The sequence below is a fragment of the Vigna angularis genome, chromosome 7 (genome assembly GCF_016808095.1).
Source record: "Vigna angularis cultivar LongXiaoDou No.4 chromosome 7, ASM1680809v1, whole genome shotgun sequence".
Taxonomy (NCBI): Eukaryota; Viridiplantae; Streptophyta; class Magnoliopsida; order Fabales; family Fabaceae; genus Vigna; species Vigna angularis.
In genome coordinates, this window is record NC_068976.1 from 770,572 (window position 1) to 794,218 (window position 23,647).

The 23,647-nt window shown below is 32.9% G+C and overlaps 2 protein-coding genes across 2 annotated transcripts; both read left to right on the plus strand.

Moving 5' to 3' along the window:
- Positions 1-12,144: 12,144 nt before the first annotated feature.
- On the plus strand, positions 12,145-14,309 carry LOC108336851 (protein TRANSPARENT TESTA 1). The gene is made up of 3 exons (XM_017573299.2): positions 12,145-12,229; positions 13,013-13,386; positions 13,816-14,309. Exons 1-3 carry the CDS (start codon positions 12,145-12,147, stop codon positions 14,203-14,205), a joined length of 849 nt encoding a protein of 282 aa, XP_017428788.1. The 3' UTR covers positions 14,206-14,309.
- Positions 14,310-20,984: 6,675 nt separating this feature from the next.
- Positions 20,985-22,958, plus strand: LOC108337191 (7-deoxyloganetin glucosyltransferase). Its single transcript, XM_017573660.2, has 2 exons — positions 20,985-21,662; positions 21,812-22,958. The coding sequence occupies exons 1-2, from the start codon at positions 21,155-21,157 to the stop codon at positions 22,750-22,752; spliced, it is 1,449 nt and encodes a 482-aa protein (XP_017429149.1). The 5' UTR covers positions 20,985-21,154; the 3' UTR covers positions 22,753-22,958.
- The last annotated feature ends 689 nt before the right edge of the window (positions 22,959-23,647 follow it).

The following is a 23,647-nucleotide window of genomic DNA, read 5'->3' on the forward strand; positions in this document are numbered from 1 at the left end:
AGAAGGTAAGCATGGAGAGAAGTAACACAACATTTGAAATTTGGCATTAACTACAACCATCACAAAAAACGAACGTCCACTCTTCTGCAGCCACTTATTTTCCACTTTTTGATTTCCAGATCCCCTTCCTTGATACTTGTTTTCCACTACTTAGGATTTTTAATGGATTTTAAATGGGTTCTGAAAATTTCAATTTTAGGTTCTTGAAGATCGCATTTTGTAAAGATGAAGTTGATAAAGTATGAAGGCAAGTCTTGCATTAATCATGTCACAATATTGTTACAAAACATTGAAATTTTGTGGTTAAGTTCATATATAATAACAATAATTTTCTTTTTTCAATAAAAAAACAAATGAGAAAACATATATCACGTGACTTCCTTTACTTTGGTATTTTGTCAATTTTACAATGAACAGAGATATTGTTTATTGTTGAGTTACACGATATATATATATATATATATACATATATATATATATATATATATTATATAAACGTTCTCAAACTCAGTAGTGTACAACTACCTATAAACACCATTATCTAAAAAAAAAAAAAAATCACTTAGCGAAATTGAATGAGTCACCTAGAATATTATACAAAAACCTTATATTGCTTCAACCTTACACTACAAAAAATTGGATTTTTATCGGGGGTTATTTTTTGCGTTTCCGGCGACTTTAACCACCAGAAAATATGTTATCCGCGGTTAGAAAAACCATTGAGAAAACCTGCGTCGCTAAGTAATTACCGGCGGTTTTTTGCAGAACCGCTGGAAATAACGGGGGTTTTCAAAAACCGCCGGAATTACCAGGGTTTTGTGAAAACCGCCGGTATTAGCGGGGGTTTCGAGAAAACCGCCGGTATTAGCAGGGTTACTGAAAAACCGCCAGAACTAGCTAGAGTTCTCCCAAAACCACCCCTAATTTGCATGATTTAGTTAACCAAAGTTTTAAAACCGCTGGAAATGTATCCAGTTAAATTTTTTTTATTTTTTTACTGTATTAAAATTGGATTATAATAAAAATGGTTTTATTGAGAAAACAAACAATAAATTAATATGAACTAAAATTGAATAATATTGTATAAAATAAACATCATTCATACAACTAATTGTTCATACATAAAAATTAAAAAGAAAGATGTTGATTACATATGTTCTATATATATGTTCAATACATATATTCAATACAAATGTTCACTACTAAAAATGACTCATAAAGATATTCAATAACAATATCTAATTTTCTTCGTCTTCATTACATCCATTGTTTGGCACACTCCCTTAATCAGATACCTACAATATAAAAATGAAATCACAAAAAATTAAAATTCGTGAAAACTTTAAAACTGAGGGATAACAAATTTTCTTATTTTTTCAGTTGAATTTGTACAATTCTAGAGTTGTCAAATTAAAAGAGAGAGCATGTATCAGATAATATATGGTAAATTAAAGCACAAATAAATCTCAATCAGTAAAACTTAGCAAAAACTGTCCAGAATAATGAGCTGAATAAAGAATCATACAGTTAATCCGTCCAATATTGAGGCAAGTAACCCATAACAAGACCACTTAAACACGACATAAAAACACATAATGAAAAGAATATCAAGGTGAGCCCTTACATTTACCCACATAATGTTAGGCATTGCAATAAAACTTGTCAAAATGGTGCACCCAGGGCGGATATAACCCTCCAACTCCACAGGCATACTTGCCAACCATTGGAATATCTGCAAATGCATTTGGCAGCCTGTTAATCAGTTACTAAGACGTATAATACTAAACTGCAATAACAATGCTTTAATATACTTGGTATCGTAGCCTTCTAGGAAATTCTGCTGGATTCCAATCATAAAGCTTAAACGAAATCCGACCTGTTTGGCACTACAAGTGAACTTTCAATCAGTAAAAGTTAACAACAATTATTCCACGATACTAACATACATTTGGAACAAAAACATAAACAAGAAGGTTAATAAAATGATTGACTCTGTAATGCATAGCTCAGGCAGAATACAACTTGAGAGTGAAACTAAAATAAAGACAAGATTAAATTAAACCATTGGCATGGCAAATTATATACAAAAGATATTACAAGGAGATCGGTTAATCATCAGAAACTCAGCAACTTTTAAAAATAAAAAAATAGCCCCTTAATATAAGTATCCATGACTTTCATTATAGATCTCCATGTTGCAGAGAAGTCAAATCTCAAAGCATGAGATCAAAGTTTAGTGGAATTGAGCCCCTTACAAGTTGCAACAATAATTGAACAAATAGTGGATTATTTATTTTGAATAAAAATTTCACAACAAAAAAATTGTCCTAGAAAAGAAATTAAATAAGCATTGATCAAAGCAAGGGAAGGGAGCAGCCATGAAGCAAGGAAAACCAGCATGAAAAGCAAAATTTTGATATATGTGCAGAAAATTAAAGAAGCATTGATGTTGAATTTGGATTCTTTGCTAGATTTTTCTGTGTTGTTTCTCTACAGTGTCTTCAAAATGCCCTGATGAACTATGAATTTGATATTTTAAAATATATTAAAAATAATTTTAACATACCAACATCAATATATTTTTAATGCTTAGACTACACTAAAGAAACCCAGCAGATAGTCCTGACTCATTGACGTAAGAGTTTTATATTATGACTTGCAGCATACCTGACATATATTATGGAAAACCAGGTTGGAATAGTTCCTCTATACCTATTAATCTTTATCAAGAAAGAAAGAAAATAGAAAAACAATGGAAAAGTGAAAAGTGGTATTAATTTTAGCCTTGAGTAGAAATTATGATTTTAAACCCGTTTAGTTGACTTTTGTTTTGCAGAAAATAAAGTTTCAACTGAACAAGCATGGGAGTTAAACCATTCAAGTCAGCTAAAGCAAAGAATTATAAACTAGCTGTAGCTGCGTAGCTTTAGTTTACTACAGTTCACCTGTAATCAGGAGCAATCTTGTAAGTTTCCAGCAAATGTGTTCCACTTCTTTGCCTTTCAATAAAATACATGCACAAATTAGTGACAATCTAAACTATGAAGGATTGATATATTAACCGGCGTTAAACGTGTGCCAATCTGCATTATTTTGTCATTGGTAATGCAATTATATTTTACTATATCACATAATGATAAATAACCTTTTTATCATCACGTCAATGATATTTTCATAGCTATATATATATATATATATATATATATATATATATATATATATATATATATATATATATTCAACAAATGAAACACTGATATAAATACTGTAAATTTAATTATATCAGTTGTGTGTTAAATTATATGTACAGTACACACATGCATTTCTAAGATCAAGAATATGGTTGACATTTGCAGGAACAACTTGGAGCACAAACTCCCCAACAAAACTGTTATCTACCATATTACCATAACATATATATTACGAATTTAGCTCTGGACAAAACAGCATTACATTTTTTTTTCTTTTTACATTCTAATAAAATCAAATTATAGGTGATTGATTCACTCAAACCTCACACAGATAAGCTACAATAAAAAGTATCGATTCTCCTTGTTAGATAGCACCAGTACTATCAATCAATGTCGGAGAATGAAATATCACTTATCTCCAAACAAGTATCCAAGCGATGAATGACCAACGGGAACCGATTTGACTTTTGTCGATGGAAGATCCTGTAATATATATATATATATATATATATATATATATATAGAGAGAAAAACTATATTAACGAAAAACCTATAATTAAGATGATCATGAAGGTTAATAAAATGGGAGATTATCTTACAGTCTTGGATCCTTTTTGGGGAAGATGAACCAGTTAAGAATAAAACCAATTACACAGATGTTAAACTATGCTGACCACTCGTCACCGCTGATTCACAACTTGTGTCTTTGGTTCCCTGTGTAGTCTGCGTCGAAAGCACCATGTTAAAACATTTTATACAAAAACTATGAAAGAGTAAATGAACATTGAAAATTGAGCATGCAATTGCTAAAACTACACAAATTAAAAGAGAAAATCAAGCCCTGGAGTCTTTTACATTGGGCATCATTACTTATAAAGCCCCCCAACAAAAAATAAATCTTACATTTTGAGTGTGTTGACGAAAATAACCATTTTCATACACCAGTTGAGACACTTGTTTCTGCAACCTATCGTTCTCCTCCATGAGCAATTTATTCATTGTAGTCAACTTCCTATTTACATTATTTCCACAGCAGCCAATTCAAATTCTCACTAAGACCTTCTCCTTCTTTAGCTTCCTACCATAACTCCTAACCAAGATCCAACGCACATAGTTTTATCAAGAAGCAACCGATCGGTTTCTTCCACGGCTGCTTCACTAATGTGAAAGTGTGAATCGTCTCTATTATTGTGCGCGAGCAAGTGCTCCTACAAAAAGAGGAAGAAGAAACGTGAAACCAAACTCTAGCTCGTTCTCTCTACATGTTCAGATTCACTCTTTGCTTTGCTCACAACTTTCATTGCTTCCCCACTCTGTAGCAAGACCGTCACTGTTATTTTTAAAAATATTACTAAACTAAACAAGAATAAGAAATTTTGGAGAATGAAGACAAGACCGGTCGTGGATGGAGATGAAGAAAGGCCCTGACTTTTCACGAGCGAAGGAAATAGGAGTGGAGCTGGCTGCACCAGTGCCGTTGCCGGACACCATGCTCGCCGGCAGTGATTCCAGGAGGAGATGTGCGATGGCTGGCTTCTCTGTTGGTTAGAGGGTCATAAAAGAAAAGAAGATGAAGCGTTAAAGGTTTATTTTGGAGAAGACGAGCAAGCGGTGTAAAGAGGGAAAATGAAAAAATATTAGCGCGGTGTAAAGAGGAAAAATGAAAACATATTTTCACTTGAAAAGTTTTTGAAAAAAAAAATAATTTATTTGCGGTTTTAAATGAACCGCGGAAATTTCCAGAGGTTTTTAAAATAAACCATCGAGAATTTCAGAGGTTTCTGAAACCTCCAGTAATAAACTCCTCCTATAAAATATTATTTTTGTAGTGTTATGTGATTTTCTGGTTGTTTAAATCCATGTTATAGGTCCACTAATTATCATTATGAACCTAATTCGTGTGCAAAGAGAACAATAAAGTCAACGAGCCAAATTTCTGTTTTTATATATTGCAAACTACATAATACATAATCTAAAAATTATTATAGTATATTGTAAACAAAAATCATCGAAACAATTAATGCATAATCTATAAAAAAAGCGCAAAGTGAATATTGGTGAGAAAATTTTCACATATGTTTAATACGTGTATGGTATGAACTTCCAGAGCATGATTGTGGCGCTTTGAGAGTGGTTCATCTCCATTAATTGAAGTTTATTGAGTTTTTGTGGAAGAGTAAATGAAGAACAATGAAGAGAGAAGAAATAGAGTTTTCACAAATGCTCCAAATAGAAATTTGGGGCTAGAAGAGAGAAGAGCCTATTTTTTTCATGTGACAATAGTAAAAAAATTTCACTGTGAGAAGTCAAAATTACATAAAAGCCCTAATTAACTTTAGTTCAGAATGACATAAGGAGAGATGTCATTTTGACCGGTCCATATCTTTATGAATACCTTGAATCCTGCTAAATAAATTTAAAATCAAATATTGAACAATAAGTTGCTTATCTGCATGCAATTTTAACTGTATATGGCCCTGCAATTAGAAATCAATAAATCAATTAGAAACTCGATCTTCACTTAAAATAAAATAAAATAAATAAATTAAAGTTGAAAAGTATAAAAAGAAAAATAATTTCAAAACCATCTAAAAATTAAAAATAATTGTTTGAATATAAAATTCTCCTCTTCCTTACATGTCTTCAGTGTTAACAATTTAACAATAATTAAAATTAACAATTAAAAATGCGATGTAAACAGACAATTTAAAATACAATGTTTAAAATACATTTTGAACAGACAATGTTACTTACAACAAAAAATTTGACATTCACGGTTAATCCAAAGCTTATAGGAAATTGATTTCACATAAGTTGTACATGTGACGAAATTAAATGAAAAGTTAAAAATAATTTCATTACATTTATTGTAGCTAAAATCCATTTTTGTTGAGATAACTTTAAAATCTCAACAGCCGTTTTGTTAGCCAGCACATAGAAAAATTTGATAAAGCGATTAAAACACAAAAATATGAATATTAAGGAATGAACAATTAAGAAATTAATCAATATATAATTTTAACAGTCATTTGTTAATCAGAACAAAAAAATTAATATGTAGGGTAAGTTACTTGTTATTGTGTATAATCAATGCTTGATAAAATTAACGTTTATAAAATTAGTCCAACACTTGCAAGAAATTAATTTGAAAGACATTGTACGTGTGAATGAAATTAAATCAAAAGTTAAAAACATTTTTGTTACATTTATTATAGCTGACATCCATTTTTGTTGAGATAACTGTAAAATCTCAACAGCTCTTTCGTTAGCCAACATACAAAAATTGACAAAGTTATTAAAACACAATCATAAGGAGATTAAGGAATAAATAGAACTACTGTGTTACAATCATACTGGATTTACATCAACTCTTCTTTATACTCCTCTCTTTGTGAATTTGATTGTTGAGAGGTTGCATGCTTTTTGTTTCTCTTTATAGCGCCAAGTGGCATTGAAAAAAAAAAATACTTTTCAGTCAATCTTTACTCTTAGCCATTATCTCGATATTTATTTGTGTGAAACTGTCTACTTCGGGAATATAAAACATATATTCTTGTTGTAGAAATTTTTTTGTACAGTAAGTCCAGGTAACATGTCGAACATTGATGTCAAAGAGTATCGTTTTTCCGCAACCGAGTATCGTGATTCCCCAACCAAAGGTGCCATTTGCTAATAGACGGGCTTCTTGTTGGAGTAGAGTGCCGTCTACCGGAATCTATTCTTGCATGCTGAAAACATCAACACACTACATAACTTAGCCAAAAGTAGTTGTAGATCATCTGAGGTAAAATGATCATTGGGTCAATAGGCCAATAAACCCATGATCGAGGCCCATGACTGGTAAAGTACTCCTTTAAATATTATTTTAATCCAGCTTTGACGTCACCTTTTGCATTAATCATACTTTGACTAGAATCTCCAATCAGAACATTAACTTGAGTGTCAAAAAATCTTTTTCAGACATATTTGAATGATGATGAGTATTGAGAACACAAAGGAGGTTTGAAGGATGAGTACCGGGTAATAGAAGTTTGTGAAGTGGAAGAAGACTCTTTGCAAGGTACCTTCGACCCTGTAAGTACAATTGGCACCCACTGTGGGGCCGAATAGTATTATGTGAAGAAGAGTTTACTAGTCGAAGGAGAAGTAGAGTATATCAAGTATGGTTTCTACCAAGACCAAATTTGTTAGAGAGTTGGGTCTTTTCTATGACTAATATAGCTACCATCCTTAAAGCTCAAGCACAGATGCAACATGATTTTTGCAAATTTGAAGAAGAGAAATGCTAAAGAGATAGATGCTTTGAAGGAGGAGAAGATTAGGCTGAGGCAGAAGATTGAGACCGATGTTGTGGTCGAGAAGGAAAAGGAGAAGGAGGTTACCAACAATGCAGCCTTCGTGCTGAGAACCCCTCCTGCCTACCTTGCTCACGAAAATAAGGTGGAGAGTGCATACTATCCCATCCCAAAGTCTCACCACTCCTTGGTAGTGGGAGAAAAGCACTACCTCTCTTGCAAAGCACGAAAAGTCCTTGATCCTAGACCATTATGATGGTACCACAAATCTAAACGAGCATATCTCTGTCTACATCCCCCAGGTCAGGCTGCACTTTGCCAATGATGCCATCATATATAAGTATTTTCCCGCAATTCTCAAGGAGGCAGCCTTAGAGTGGTGGATCGATCTCCCTTCATACTCAATTGATTGCTTCAACACTCTTACGAAGGCTTTCCCCACCTAGTTTTCTACAAGCTGTCGATGCAATCTCACCATGTTGGCTCTCTTAAACATCAGGTAGGAGAAGGACAACTTGTTGCAAGCCTTCGTTGACAGTGTTGATATTTTTGATAAGGGGAGCATTGGTTTAGCCAAACCTTACAATCTCAAAGAACTTCTGGTTTTTTATGATGACAACATTATTAATAACAACATGTGTTGTTATGTGTTGTTAAATGTGTTACATGTTCATAACTTTTATGTTTATGATTATTTGAGAACATGTTTGTGTTGATTCTGTCATTGCTGCAATTCATTATGTTTTACATGAGATCTTATCTGCGAATGCATGACATATGTTTTAGAAAAGGAAAACCACATGCACTTTAGTTGAACTTATAATATGTGGCAAAACAATAGTTTTAAGTCGACTTCATTATGAAGTAAGTCGATTAAAACCCGTGCCTTTGCACAAACTTTTTCAAAGTGTGCTGTGAGTATTTTTGGAAAGAAAGTTTTTCAAAACTGCATTGAAGTGTTACAAAGTCGACTGTATGCGTAAGCTACTCGACTTAGTTAGTTATGTTTTGAAATTCTATTAATGCTTGTGATGTCAAACGACTATATTTTATATCTTTGACCAAGCATTAATTGTGAGTCAACTGTATTAAATGCGAAATCAATTAAGTTGGTTTGACTACTACTAACTGTTATAACTGTTTGAGTATAGTCAACTCTATTAGTAGCATAGTCGACTCTATTAGTAGCATAGTCGACTTAGGAGTGTTAGTTTTATGGAAAACTATATATAGACGCGAATTTGATTTTTGCAGAGACTTTTGTGAATCTAATGTTTTGATTGAATTGTTTCAGATTATTGATCTCTGGTAGAACGTGCTAAAGCTCCAAGAATCCATCTAGAAAGACCGAGGTGTTCATTCTTTGATGATTGCTTGACGAGCAAGAATTTGTGCGCATTGACTGATTGATCAACCTGCACTTGAGGTGTCTGATACGTGATCAACTTTTTCTCTCAATCTTTTGAAGATTGTGGCTGCCCTGTTGTGACTACAAGAAGAGAACGTGTTGCATTCTAGACTTTGAGGATTGTTCAAAGTGATTAAAGACTGCAGGAGAGGGGACATCTTGTTGTTGTTTTTTGTTTGTATATGCCTATATTTTGATTAGAGGGTTAGAGATGTGTTTTATATTTTGACGTGGAGGTCGCTATAAAAGCCTTGTTGTAATAACCTTGATCATTATAGTGTTTTTGCTTCTTGGGATTGGAAGGACACTTGATGTAGGCAGTTTGGCCGAACCAGTATAAAAACCTACGTTTGAATTCTCTATCCCTGCACTTTTATTTTCAAAGTCGACTTTATTTTTCACGTAGTCAACTATTTCCGCTGCACTTTAAAAATCTTATTCCTTGTGATTCAAGAAACTTTTGAAAGATCATCCTTTTGTGAAAAAAGATTTTTAAAACTCTGATTTTTGTGTTTCACCAATTCACCCCCCTCTTGGTATTGAATTTAAGCCATTCTATTTTCAACAGACAGGTTCAACAAAATTGCGTTGAAAATAAGGAATTTGAATCTCGAGGTCATGCTTCACTACATGATCACAACACTAAAGCCGTGACCGTTTGTTAACGATCTATGCATGAAAAGTTCATACATCTAGAGGAAGTCAAGGAGTAAAATATAAAGGTGGAGATGGAAATCATCAAGTCATTGTGCGGTTCGTTTAGAAGAAATGTAATGATCAGGATGTTGGAAAGAAGAATGGTCCTTAGCCGAGAGAACCTAGGCCGCGAGTGTTAGAGGAAACACTTCAGGCACACCTCATCCCCTGGCCCAAGAAGTCCCAAAATCCGCCAAACACAAACATGTCTAAGTATTGTAAGTATCACCATAATAATGATCATACTATCGATGAGTGTACCACTTATCAGAACAGGATGGAATATTTGTGTTGGACACCTAAAACGGTTTGTGCGATGAGATGATGAGGGGAGCTCTCGCTGAGTAAAAGAGTAGAGCCTTTGACTTCCTTGTTAATGAGACCCATAAGGCCGATTTTTGAGGACATGTGCAATAGAAGTATAAAAAACATTTAGGAGACAGAGACAAGTATAATGCCTTGCAGATCAATTTGAAAGCTTGAATATAGCCCCACCCGTTAGGATGCAGCTTTTTCGTTGCTACTTTGAGAAGTCAGAAGACACCCATACTGAAGAGAGCCTTATATACATAAAAGAACTCGTTTTCGTAACTCTCCTTGCCATAAGAAACACTATCAATGGCACATGCTCTTCGGAGGGAAACAATGCCTTTCGACACTCCTCAATTGAATACATATATACTCTCCAAGAAAAGGTTAAGATCCTTGACAACCTAAAGGTCAAAAATTGCATTCTATCCGAGGGATCGACACACTCATACCCCTCTCTCTTATGCTACACGGATTTGGCATGCTCTTCTAGTGGATCTTCTCTATTCTCTATCATTACTTCCCTACTTACGTTCCATTCTAAAGAGGATTTGGCATCGAATGATATCGACACCTGGCTACCTATGCTATTACCGTTGTCGAATTTCGACATACTTGCGAAAAGAACGCCTACTTGATCTTAATAGCACTACACTTCTTTTGTAAGCGCACACAATATCAAAACTCTCGTAGAAGCTTGGTGAAAAACTTTAGACAACTTCACCTCCTACATATACTATGTTGGTGACAGTTCACCTTTTGGCCTAATGCGCCAAACCCATCCCAAATCGACCCACAAAATGTTCCTCCCAAGGAAACTATTATGTTTATGAACCATTCCTTCCCCTCCAAGGCAACTCCCCATTTTTCAATCTTAACTCTTCCTAAGCTAACATTTTGGTTTCTATGTCACACCTACCCCCATCATTCACATCTCATCATATTTGACATCTCATCACTCAAACTTCTTCGTTGCTACGCTTCTTGAGGATGGAGGCTACAATACCTATAAGGTTATGACTAAAGATAACAAACTTTCTTTACAAGATTACACACGTTGAATACCGACACTATATTTCCATAACTCAACTATAGACCAACTACTTACATTCTTTATATACTTTCCAAACATGAAAAGATTAGAGGCTGATGTACTATCTAAGATGATTAACTAACCAAACATAGATAGGATATCTCATATCGGATACGTGATACCAGGTATTGGGTATCTCGAGGCCAGTAAAGCTTACATCAAAAGTACTAAATACTTTGTAAAAGTCAAGCCGCGAATACTAAGGACGGAATCCCAAAGGAGTAAGTCCAAATATGTTACACGTCAAACACTGATGGTCGAACACCAAGTACCGTGTTTCTTCAACTAAACATTAATTGTCATTTGCCGATGGATGCGCTCCTTGCTAGAGCTTAGTCTTACTTATCGAAACCTATTTCTGCCTGCCAAAGATATCAACACGCTACATACCTTAACCAAAAATAACCGTAAATTGTCACAAATAAAATGTCCATAATAAAAAACCATCCAAAAAAAATCCATAATTAATATAATACTTATATAAATATTATTTTAATTAAGTTTTGACATATTTTCTACATTAACCATTGATTAGAATTTCTTAGTAAACTTTGACTTCAACTTCAGAAAATATTGTTCAAACACCTTATTTATAAATAAGACGAGTAATGATAAGAGAAAAAAAAAATTTAAAGGACAAGTAGTTAAAGTTCTTATAGTAAAAAATTTCTTTAAATAATACCTCCGGAATTACAATTCTCAATTGATGTGTCTTCAATGTATGATATTAAGTGTTCGTCGACATGAAGATGTGTTCTTAAGTGCATTCTGGACTAACATCTTCGCCTAATTTTTATGTCATATATATGATTAGAAAATAATAATATTATTTGACTTCTGACAATTTTGTGATACTTGATTGTGTCGTCTGCACTTTGATATTCGTGCCAATTATTGCTTATAATTTAGATTTTGAAAATATCTTACAGAAAACTTTTAAAAACTAAATATTATTATTAAAGAACCAAATATTAATTCGTCAAATACTCTGAATTGCGCCCATTTTTCATAATTTAATTTTTTTAGAAACAAAGTCTTTAACTTTTTAAGTTCACTGTCACGATGCAAGGATGTGTAGCAAAATCTCTCGGAATCTTTTATTTTGAAATCATAAAAGAGAATATTATATTTGGTAAGTAGTTAAGCTAGGACATGGAGCAAGAGACGCAAGTTTTAGACAGAGGGAATGCTGTCCCCACAAATTTTGAAGATTATAGAGTACTACTATATGTAGTTTGTACTATAATATTGCTAATATTGTTGATTTACCTTTACTGTATTATTATGTCATTAAATTATTGTCCTTCAGAAACTCGAATGCAAAACAAACTTTAAGAACTTAGAATTCTGAGATATTATTTCAACAGCAGGTGTAATCGTAAATATATAGCAGTGTCAAAAGTATTATATTTTGTATCCATACACCAAATTTCTGCTGTTGTCACATGCTGTGAATCCTTTCTAATACCCAAATTGTTAAATATGAATTACAAAATACAAATGCAGAGTTAATAAGAACTACAATTGTATAGCATTAACCTCATTAGTGAGAATTTTACAGTTGTATAACAAAATAAATCTCCTTAAAAAGTTTGGTTAGTTTTAATTAAGGCTCTTTTGGATTGTGGTGCGTGTCTGACAGAGCAAAATGGGTTTCCCTATATTTGAAACCCACTGCTGGCAGTTCTTTCTACGTTTAGGGAGCATGGGCCACAGAATTTAAGATATATCCTAATCAAGCTTAAATTAGACAAAGTGGACTTGCAGGAGAAAATAATAACCCTCCACAACAAAGGGTATTTTCATATTCAACTGTAATATTCTCTGGCCACCTATCACACAGTTTCTTTCACTCTTCTTCTTTTCCAAGTTTCACTACATGCCAATCTATTTAATGTGGCTCCAGTCCTTATTAAACTCCTCAAATTTGATAAAATCTAACTTGGCCCTCATTAATTTTTATTACATAATAAAGAGTACCATTGACCCCTAGAATATATATAATATACATGTTATGTAGCTATTATACCCTGCCTCATTCACTGTAAATCATATCATTATAGTTTCCTTCTTTACCTTAACATGAATCAAAACCAGCTTCAGCCTCTGCCTCTGCTTAGTAGCTTCCTAGGTTCCTCTCCCGAAGAAGCTTTGCTACAAAACCAAAATGCTAAACCACATCATGGTCAAGTTGAGGATGTCACTGTAGCCTTACACATAGGCCTCCCCAACAATTCAAGTGGTGGTTCCACCAATGATCATGGATTTGTGAATGCCACAACTCATGCTCCTGGCAACTACTGGATACCAACTCAAGAACAAATCCTCGTTGGGTTTAGCCATTTCTCTTGTCCCGTCTGCTGCAAAACCTTCAATCGCCACAACAATCTTCAGGTACAGTTATCTCTTATCTGTTTCAAATATATGGGGATTTTTGCATGCTACTCTTCATGTGAAACCCTCGACAGTGTTAACACGGTATAGTGCTGTTTCTGAATGAACTATGTATCCTAAGCGTAGCGTGTGAAATGGAATAAACCTTCGCTTTAGTCATATCATGGCACATGGCTTTTTCTAAACCTTCACATAAGGTTTCCAATTTTGGAAAATGTCTCATGTTTTTCTGTTTTCCACTTACTTTTATAACAGTTCTAAGGTTTGAAGGGAATGATGACATGTTTTGGTGAAAGTTGATGCTACTCATACTAGCTTTTAGTTAAAAGTTAAGATCTTTAGTTCTTACTTTTGAAGATTTTATAGGAAACAATAAAAGAGCATAAGAGAAGAATAAAAAGAAAGGTTTTTATGAATGTTATAATGCAGATGCATATGTGGGGGCACGGGTCACAGTATCGGAGAGGGCCAGACTCGCTGAAGCGAACCCATCCACGACCGTTGTTGGACATTCCCTGCTACTGTTGCGCGAGAGGGTGCAAGAACAACATCGAGCACCCACGTGCGAAGCCTCTGAAGGACTTTCGCACGCTTCAGACGCACTTCAAGAGGAAGCATGGCTCCAAACCCTTCACGTGCCGCAAGTGCGCGAAGCCTTTGGCCGTGAAAGGTGACTGGCGAACCCACGAGAAAAACTGCGGCAAACGCTGGCTCTGCATTTGTGGCTCCGACTTCAAACATAAGAGGTCCCTCAAAGACCACATGAAAGCCTTTGGCTTTGGTCACACCCCTTTCACTTCTTCTTCTGATGCCATGTAGTTAATAACCATGCACGTTATTATTACAATCACGACACTTAAGGCTGATCTATGTTGTTAGCAATCAAATGTCGTTTCGTAGGTTCTTTACTACACATGAATAGAGAGACGCTTCTGCATTATTTTTCTTCAATATATGTAACTCATTTGTTCTATGTGTTGATTAAAAAATTGCTTACACATAAAATCAAAAGGAATGAACAAGTCCTGAAATCTCAATTTGAAATAAATTATAATCTACAAGTGTAAGTGGTGGCATAAATTTTAACCCAATTTGGCTAGGATTCGCTTATTTATTTTTATTTAACATCTCAATTTGCCTATAATTGAATTTGGTTGGATCGTAAGTTACTTAAAAATTAAGTCATTTCAAATCTTACAAAATAAAATACCTAAATATTAACATTTTCAATATTTGTTAGTTCGTATAATTAGTTAGAAATAATACTTGTGACACAAACAATAACTCTCAACATATCTAAATGTCAAAATAATATAATAAATGTTGTACAATCTCAAAATACTATATTTTTCTTTATTCTTGATTTTCTTTTCAATCTCTTGATTAAATAATAACTTACCAATAAGAATTTTATCTTAGATAAAGAAAAAGATAAAATAATAGCAACATATTAAAAAAAAAACTTCAATACTATATGACAGATTAAAGAATAAAAAATGAAACCTAATTAAGTAAAATAAAGTTATGTTTCCTAATATTAGGATTCAAGTCTTGAACAGCTTTGTATTCAGAGTTAAAAAAAGGGTTTAGTGTGATAGGTCACTCCGAAAAACTTCACCTTAGAAAGCTGGGCTTAAAAAATTGTTGTTGCGTTATTTGGTCTTGCACCTTCCCTTTTTTCTTCCTGCACTGGATAAAATGTAATTACCCAATTTTACCCCCTTTAAAATTATATTAAAATTCTCCCACCTTCTCTTCTCTTCTTTGCTGGGCATTAGCGCACACCCATTCACCTCCCTCCATTCTCTCTTCACCTTACGCACCCCTTTTTAATGTTGTATATTTAAAATTAGGGTGTTGCTCCCTCCACAATCACAATACTTTCTCCACATTATTTTAAATACAATTATATTCTTAAGTTTACTTTTATCCTATTTTAAATAATTTGAAATCCTAATTTTACTTTCCTAGCACCCATTCCCCATTTCCGTTTCACCTCCCCACCTCCTGCGCTTCCATTCCTTTTTCTTCAGTTTTACAAAATCATTACGTTTAAAAACTAATTATATATCACATCCAAAATTGAAAATTTAAATATAAACTAATATAAATATACATTATTAAAATACATTAAAAATATATTCAAAAATAATAAATCAAAACATTTAAATTAAATTATTAAAATATCTAATAAACTAATAAAACAAATTCCAAAAAAAACGAAACCTTTAAACGGACGGATGTCACCTCCGTTTAAAGGTTTCGTTTTTTATTTTAGGGTTTTATGTCATGGTTTATTCGAGTACGCACCTGGAGAATGCACCACGAGAGCGATACTGCACCCCCACGAGAGGGAGATTGCTTGATAATTCTTTCCACCACCACTAACATTTGCAACTTGTAGTATCTCACAGGAAACCAAAGAAAGAGAGGAACAAGTATAATGTTAAAATGAAAGAAAAATATTTTACTCATACAAGGTACTACAATAGGTTATTAGTGAAATAAGTTATGAAGGGGTAAAATTTAAAAATAATAACTCTAAAAATAAAATTTTACTGAGAACAAAATAGTAAAAGAGAGGTGGAGGGAGAAAGGTGTGGTGATGGAGGAAGCAACACCCTTAAAATTATAAGTTGATACATTACCATTGGAAGAAATAGTATGTGTTCCGGATTTATTGTATTTTTATTTACATTTAAGAATGCATATTCTGATATGTATTTTTAAATTTAGAAATACCTTCTGAAATATACCTTTCAGACATTTATTATTGTATTCTGAAATATACATTTCAGACATTAATTATTTTATTCTGAAATATATATTTTAAAAAGCATTTTTGGAATTGTATTCTAGAATATAATTTGTTTTAAATATATTTTAGATTGTGTTATCGGAAATATATTTTCAAATTGCAATATATCTTCTGAAAATATATATTCTGAAACGTAGGTTTTAAATGTATTTTGAAATATTCATTTTAGAATGTGTTTTAAAATTTGAAAATATATTTTAAATTGAAAAAATCAAAATTCGTTCAAAAAAAGGGTGTGGCATAATTTTATATATATATTTTTTAATAATTTTAATGAAAATAATTTAGGATTATCAGGTTTTATGAAGAAGTAGGAAGAAGAAAAATGAGGTACAGAAAGAAACATTTGGTTCTTTGTGCTCAATCTCAACCTTTCTAGGCTAACAATCCAAAGAGGCCGAGGTCGGTCGAGCCGTTGAGCTTGTAGGCTAATTCTGTAATGTTTCGTCATGGGTAATTGCTATTTGGACCTGTGGTTTCTTCCTACAATTTCATACTGTTGGAAAAATCTGAATATTTTTGGATCTAAAAACATATTTTATTTAGAAATGTATTCTAAGTAACATAATTTAAAAATGTATTCAAATTATATAATTCAAAATATATTTTTAAATCTAAAAATGTATTTTAGATTTTTTGGATTATCCTGAAAATATATTTTGGATTTTACATTTCAAAATCCATTTTTAAATTACACAATCATAGTATAAGTTAGTTTGGTCCAAACCCAATCAAGGAAAAAAAGGTATCCCTCATTGTTGTTGAGCTTACGCCTCTACTTGCTGTCGTTAAAGGAGATTGCAACTAAAGAGAGTGTTGCTTCCTTCACTATGCACAACTTTCCCGCCATTGCTTCCACCGGTTTCTTTCACTAATTAATTAAGTTCGTATAAAGTATGTTGATAAAAGTTTAGGTGGAATATGATGCCATTTTTATATACTTATATATATAGTAAATATGGAAGATAATCACATCTAATAAACTCCATCTCAAATCACCATGTAGGTGACTTCGGTTTCCTAATAAATAGTGTTAAAAGATAATATTGACCAGCGGTTGAGAAAACTAAATGAATTACTTTTGAGGCAAGAAATTATTTTAAAAGGTTGGTTTTATTGAATGGATGGAGAAATATAAATGTGAGGATTGTGAGAAATTAATGGTATTTTTGTAAAGGAGTTTAGGTTACTCCACATTTCTAAGTGTATTTCTTAAGTACTATAATATAAAGTTTATTTTAAAAGGTAAATCCAGTTTATTAAAACAATGAAAATTTAACTCGAAGTTTAAAGATGAAAATATTTTTCATTTAGCTAGTGTTTTTGTAAGGTTGAGATTAAACCTTAATTATTAAACTTCACTATTTTTTTTTTATCAATTTCTGATTATCTAGTTCTAATGTTTTCCAACTATTTCTATTAAGCTTACTCGACCAATTATTTATAAAAGATATTTTGATGTTTAAGTAAGTGTTCAGTTAAAGTTGGTTACAATAAATGTGATAGGTTAAAAAATATTAAATACTTCACCTATATATTATATTTATAGACCCTAAGTGAACTTTTACTTAATGATGACCCAATAAGATTGTATAACTGTAATGCATGTAAAAAAGAATGTATGAGCTAACTTGATTGATACACTTCTTAATATTTAATGAAAGACAAAATATGGGGTGAATGCTCATTTAGATTTTCTTGAAATAAATCACTATAGTTTGTTGTATTTTAATCATAGTCCATTGTTTTAAGGTTTAATAATTAATGTATTTCAAATTTAGGTGTCACTAGCAACTAGTGGTTTCCCTGAATGATAAAATTGTATGTTTTGCTTATTGCACAAGTGTCCCCACAAGAATCTCAAACAAGTATTACATTGGTAAGAATCTCAATCTTATGAACATTCTTTCTTATATAAGCGTATTCTAACTAATTCCCTTTATCATAGTACAATTGTTGGACATACTATGTTGATAAGCAAATCAACTAGTACAACTAAAAAGTTAACATGGTTGTCACTTAAGGTTAACTATTTTGGTGTAATTATAATTGTTTGATTCTTTTTCTTCGACAATTATTTATAATTGTAGTGTAATAAATAAACTAACTCATATGAGTGTGGTTACTATGTTGTGTAATGAATAACAAACATTGTTCGTGCTCGTATTACAAGTAATTAAAAAACGATAATAATTTAATTGATTCAAAGTACTTTGCAAGTTTTTCTTTTTATGACTAATTGAAATTATTGTCCTCAATAAAGATATTCAGCAATTTGATAAGTGCCCAATATAAGTTAATTTTAAGATTAATTTAACATTTATCCTATTTTGATTCTGATAAATACATGTAGAAATCACCCCAATTTGACTTGCTTTGCAGGTTTTGATGATGACAAAAAGTTTGAGTGTAAAAGTAAAGGAAATGGAGGAAATCTAAACAATTACGGACAAAATTGACATTAGCGCAACTGAGCAGTAATCTTGAGACTTGAGCAACATGACAAAACCCACCTTAGAGGGAAACCTCAAGCATTAAACTTGAGGCTAAGCTACATAGACTCCTCAAATAAGCTATCTTAGGTGCTACAAATCCAAAGACACGAGGTTTGAGCTATACAGAAAACCCACCTTAGAAGGAAACCTCTACAATTGATGCTACACTTGAACCGCTAAAGCCATGCCCTGGAATGTTTATAACAACATAGTTGCTCCTCTATTTTAAAAGACTTCTGGACAAACTTTAGAGAGAGACTTTTTAGAAAGTTTCTTAGACACTTTCCTTTATACTTGAGAGAATATTATTAGAGGTTTAGGAGATGGTGAATACTCCTTGTATTGTATTCTTTCCATCCAATATCAGGTACTAAATCTCTTAGAGTGTTGAAGCAAAGATGTAACCCTTTGGAACTTTCTTTTATGGGTATTGTTTTATCTATCAAAGTCTGCTCTTAGAGTGTTAATCACTCGTCTTATTGCACTGGCTTGGGCTTAGGTGGTAATCGGTTCCAAGTTATGGTCCAACTAATTATGTTCTTGCTTTTAGATGCTAGGAGTTATAGTTGGTTATAGAGTTTTGATCTTAATAGAAGTGATCCATTCAAGCTTCATTGAAGAGTCATACTAAGGTCAAGTTATCTTAGGCTCTAGGTGTCAAGAATGGACCTGGAGTTACATTCAAAGAGAACTCCCAAGACATGATTATTTGTGTCTTATAGATTATAGTTGAATCTTTACAAGAGAGACATAGTGGCGAAAATATAGTTTTAACACACCTTTATGATCATCTTGATGTCAACCCTTTTTAATCTCAAACTGTTTTAAATTTACAACATGTTATTTTGCCAAAAATAGCTTTCTTTCCTTAAATCAAATTTATTTTCACACTTTTCATACACCTTAATGTTTTATTTTAAGTCAAGCTTATTTAAAACCTTGTGTATTTTGTCAAATCACTATGAATACGACACTTGTTGTACTACAAACTACCAAACATACTTGCTGAAAAAAATTGATTTTTAGCACAATTCCACATTAATGCTCAAGAATTCAATAGCGTCTGTAAGGGAATATTGTGCCAAATATATAGTTAAAATGTACAATAATTTGATCTAATTTACTTTGTAATCATTAGACGTAAAATATATTTTCTACATTATTTAAAGTACTATATGTATCTTGTTGTGGTTTTTGTCTATATTTTGTTGTGGTTTTTGGCTATCCAGGTTCATTTTTATGTAGGAAAAACCAAAACAAAAAATATATTAAAAGGTAACAATAGGCTTTAGTTATTATTAAAACTAAAGCATATTAAGAAGAATAGACTTCGGTTAATACATAACTAAAATATATTAAGAATAATAGGTTTAAGTTGAGAACCAGTGCCTATTCTCTTGATTTCTGATTTTAAATATTTTTGGACAATAATCAATAATAGGCTTCAATTATTTCGAAGAACCGAAGGATATAGTAATAATAAGCTTTGGTTATATAAAGAACCGAAACTTATTGTCTTGCTTTCTAATTTTAAATATTTTTGAATTATTCTGAAGCATATAATAACAATAAACTTCAGTTATATGAAGATTTGAAGTCTATTTCCTTACTTTTTAGTATTAAATATTTTTGAATTATTTTGGACACTGATAAACAATAAGCTTCAATTATTTAGAAAAACGAAAGGCTAGGGATAATAAACTTCGGTTATCTTCCATAACCGATGTCTATCCCTTTGTTTTTTTATTTTAAAATTTTTTGAATTATTTCCGGTTTCATTTCATAAAGTTATTATTGAAATATATAAACTTTGGTTAAGAACGGGAACCCAAACCCTCCTTTTTTTTTACTACTCCTTTGGTTGTAAAATCAGAGTATACCATAAAAGAAAACTAATGCCAAAGCCTGTCAATGTTTAAACAGGTAGGAAGATAAAGACAAAGATAGATATTGAAACATGTAAGGGATGATAACAAGACAGACATGTAGATACTTATCTCGTCTCTATATTCAATCGAGAAAAATCGAATATTATTTATATCTGTATCTAATCAATAAAAAGATTTTCTATTAAAATGAAAACGAATCCAAAGAGTGGCAGAATAACGTACAATTGCGTGCACGAGGAGAATGAGAGCATATTGTAATGCCTAAAGACGACAAACTCTTAACTTATGAATAGCGTTCTAAAGTCAAACTTAGCAAAATATAATTCAACAAAAGATAGTGATTTATGAACAACTCATTATTTTAAATAACGTAACAAAAGACAGTGTTTTCAACATTTTCAACTTTTTACTTTTCATGTCAAAGATTATCTTTGAATGTCTATCAGAGCAAGTGCGTAATAATTTTCTTCGCCCTTTTCCTTTGAAAATCAGCCTTTGATAGCAGAGTCCGTGGAAGTGTTGTTGCAAGCACTTGTATGTTCTTTCCCTAGGAAGAGATATCAAACATGGCTTCTTCAGCCACAATCAAGAAGCCCCATGCCGTGTGCGTACCACACCCAACACAAGGCCACATAAACCCAATGCTAAAACTAGCAAAACTCCTTCACTTCAAAGGCTTTCACATCACCTTTGTCAACACTGAGTATACCCACAAGCGCCTTCTCAAATCCAGAGGTCCTGATTCTCTCAAGGGTCTCTCTTCATTTCGCTTTGAAACCATTCCTGATGGTCTACCAGAGCCTGCTGTGGATGCCACACAAGATATACCTTCCCTGTGTGACTCCACCAGAAGAACTTGCCTGCCTCACTTGAATAACCTTCTCGCTAAAATCAATAGTTCAGATGCCCCTCCAGTCACATGCATAGTTGCTGATGGTGTCATGAGCTTCACTCTTGATGCTGCTGAAGAATTGGGTGTCCCACTGGCGCTCTTTTGGACCCCTAGTGCATGTGGGTTCATGTGTTATGTGCAATTTCAACAACTCATTCAAAAGGGCATAATACCTCTCAAAGGTAATTCAATTAGCTTGATTTGTCACAATTACAAACAGTTTGGTACTTCGGAACATGAGAATTTACCATATACACATCACTTTTTTGATGTTTGGTGATATAATTTGTATGAGTTTAATTTGTTGAATCCTTATTCGTACGACTTGTAGATTCAAGTTCGATCACGAATGGGTATTTGGAGACTACAATCGATTGGATACCGGGAATCAAGGAAATTCGATTGAGGGACTTTCCCAGTTTCATTAGGACCGCAGATTCAGAGGATTTTATGATTGAATTCCTACAGTGGGAGTGCGGGAGGGCTCGAGAAGCTTCTGCAATCATTCTGAACACGTTTGATGCTATGGAGCATGATGTTCTGGAAGCACTATCGTCTATTTTGCCTCCTGTTTATTCCATAGGTCCTTTGAATTTACTGGTGAAGGATATTGATGATGAAGATTTGAATGCAATTAGGTCGAATCTGTGGAAGGAGGAGTTTGAGTGTGTGGAGTGGCTTGACACTCGAGAGCCCAACAGTGTTGTTTACGTAAATTTTGGGAGCATCACGGTTATGACAAGTGAACAGCTAAATGAATTTGCATGGGGACTTGCTAACAGCAACAAGAGCTTTTTGTGGGTGATAAGACCCGATGTTGTTGGGGGTGAAAACGTTGTTCTGCCTCCAGAGTTTGTGGAACAAACCAAAGACAGAGGCCTGTTGTCTAGTTGGTGCTCTCAAGAGCAAGTGTTGGCTCACCCAGCTGTTGGGGGATTTTTGACACACAGTGGTTGGAATTCAACTTTGGAAAGTGTGTGTGGAGGTGTGCCAATGATATGTTGGCCTTTCTTTGCAGAGCAACAAACCAATTGCAGGTTCTGCTGCAGAGAGTGGGGGATTGGGTTGGAGATTGAAGATGTTAAGAGAGACAAAATAGAGAGCCTTGTGAAGGAGTTGATGGATGGTAAAAAGGGTAGAGAGATGAAGGAGAAAGCTATGCAATGGAAGGATTTGGCTGTAAGTGCTACTTCTGGTCCTTATGGATCTTCATTTCTTAATTTAGAGAATATGATTCGGGAAGTTCTTGTGAGAGGAAATGATAAAAACTAGTGTAAGAAGATTTTGAATATTAACTTACTCCTTCACCACACGACCATATCTATTTACCAGTATGTTAAACAATGTCTAGTATCCTTTCCATCTATTCCTTTCACTTTTCTTGGTTCCTCCATATGTAACTCCTTTGTATTTTTCTTGTATTATTGTTTTCTTGAAGCTTCTCAATTCTGATTTATGTTTTAAAGTGATTATTCTACTGTGATTTCCATGTTCTGCTGTTTGGAGTCCATTTGGTTTTTTTGGTAAGAACTTTACTCGTTTAAAAGTTCAAATTTCAACTCCAAACGGGTCTCTGGTGAATAAAACATATCAATGTATATCTGTATACATCATCATTGCTAACGTTTTTGTACTTTTTTTTTTGAATTTCCTTTAAGCTTAAACAAAAATATATATGTTCGATGATCACCTGCGAAACCGGGTATAATGTCTATCGTGGATGTGTATCGGTGGAACTTGAGTTGGGCAACTTACATTGAAATTTTTGTGTTCTATTATTAATGCTATTCTTAGTTTATCACCATAGCTATTAACATCTATTTGTCAAGCATGTAAATTTTATACAAGTCTTAGCAGATGAACACTACAAAGGGAACGTAAAAATTATTACAATATATATTTGGTGTTGATGTATGTGAAATTATTTCAAGTTTTTTTTTTTCAAACCAACAATACAAAGACAAAGAAACAATCTTCCTTTAGCTAAAAATCTCACTTAAAATATTAACTAATGCTTCAATTTTAAGTTTACTGAAACAATGTTATTAGAATTAATCAAATATGTAAGTAATTGTCTGCTTTTTAGATTCCTGTTTACGTGGCAAATTTGTTTTTAAAAGATTTTTGTAAGATAAGAGAGGATAATGCATATAGGTTGTAATATCAT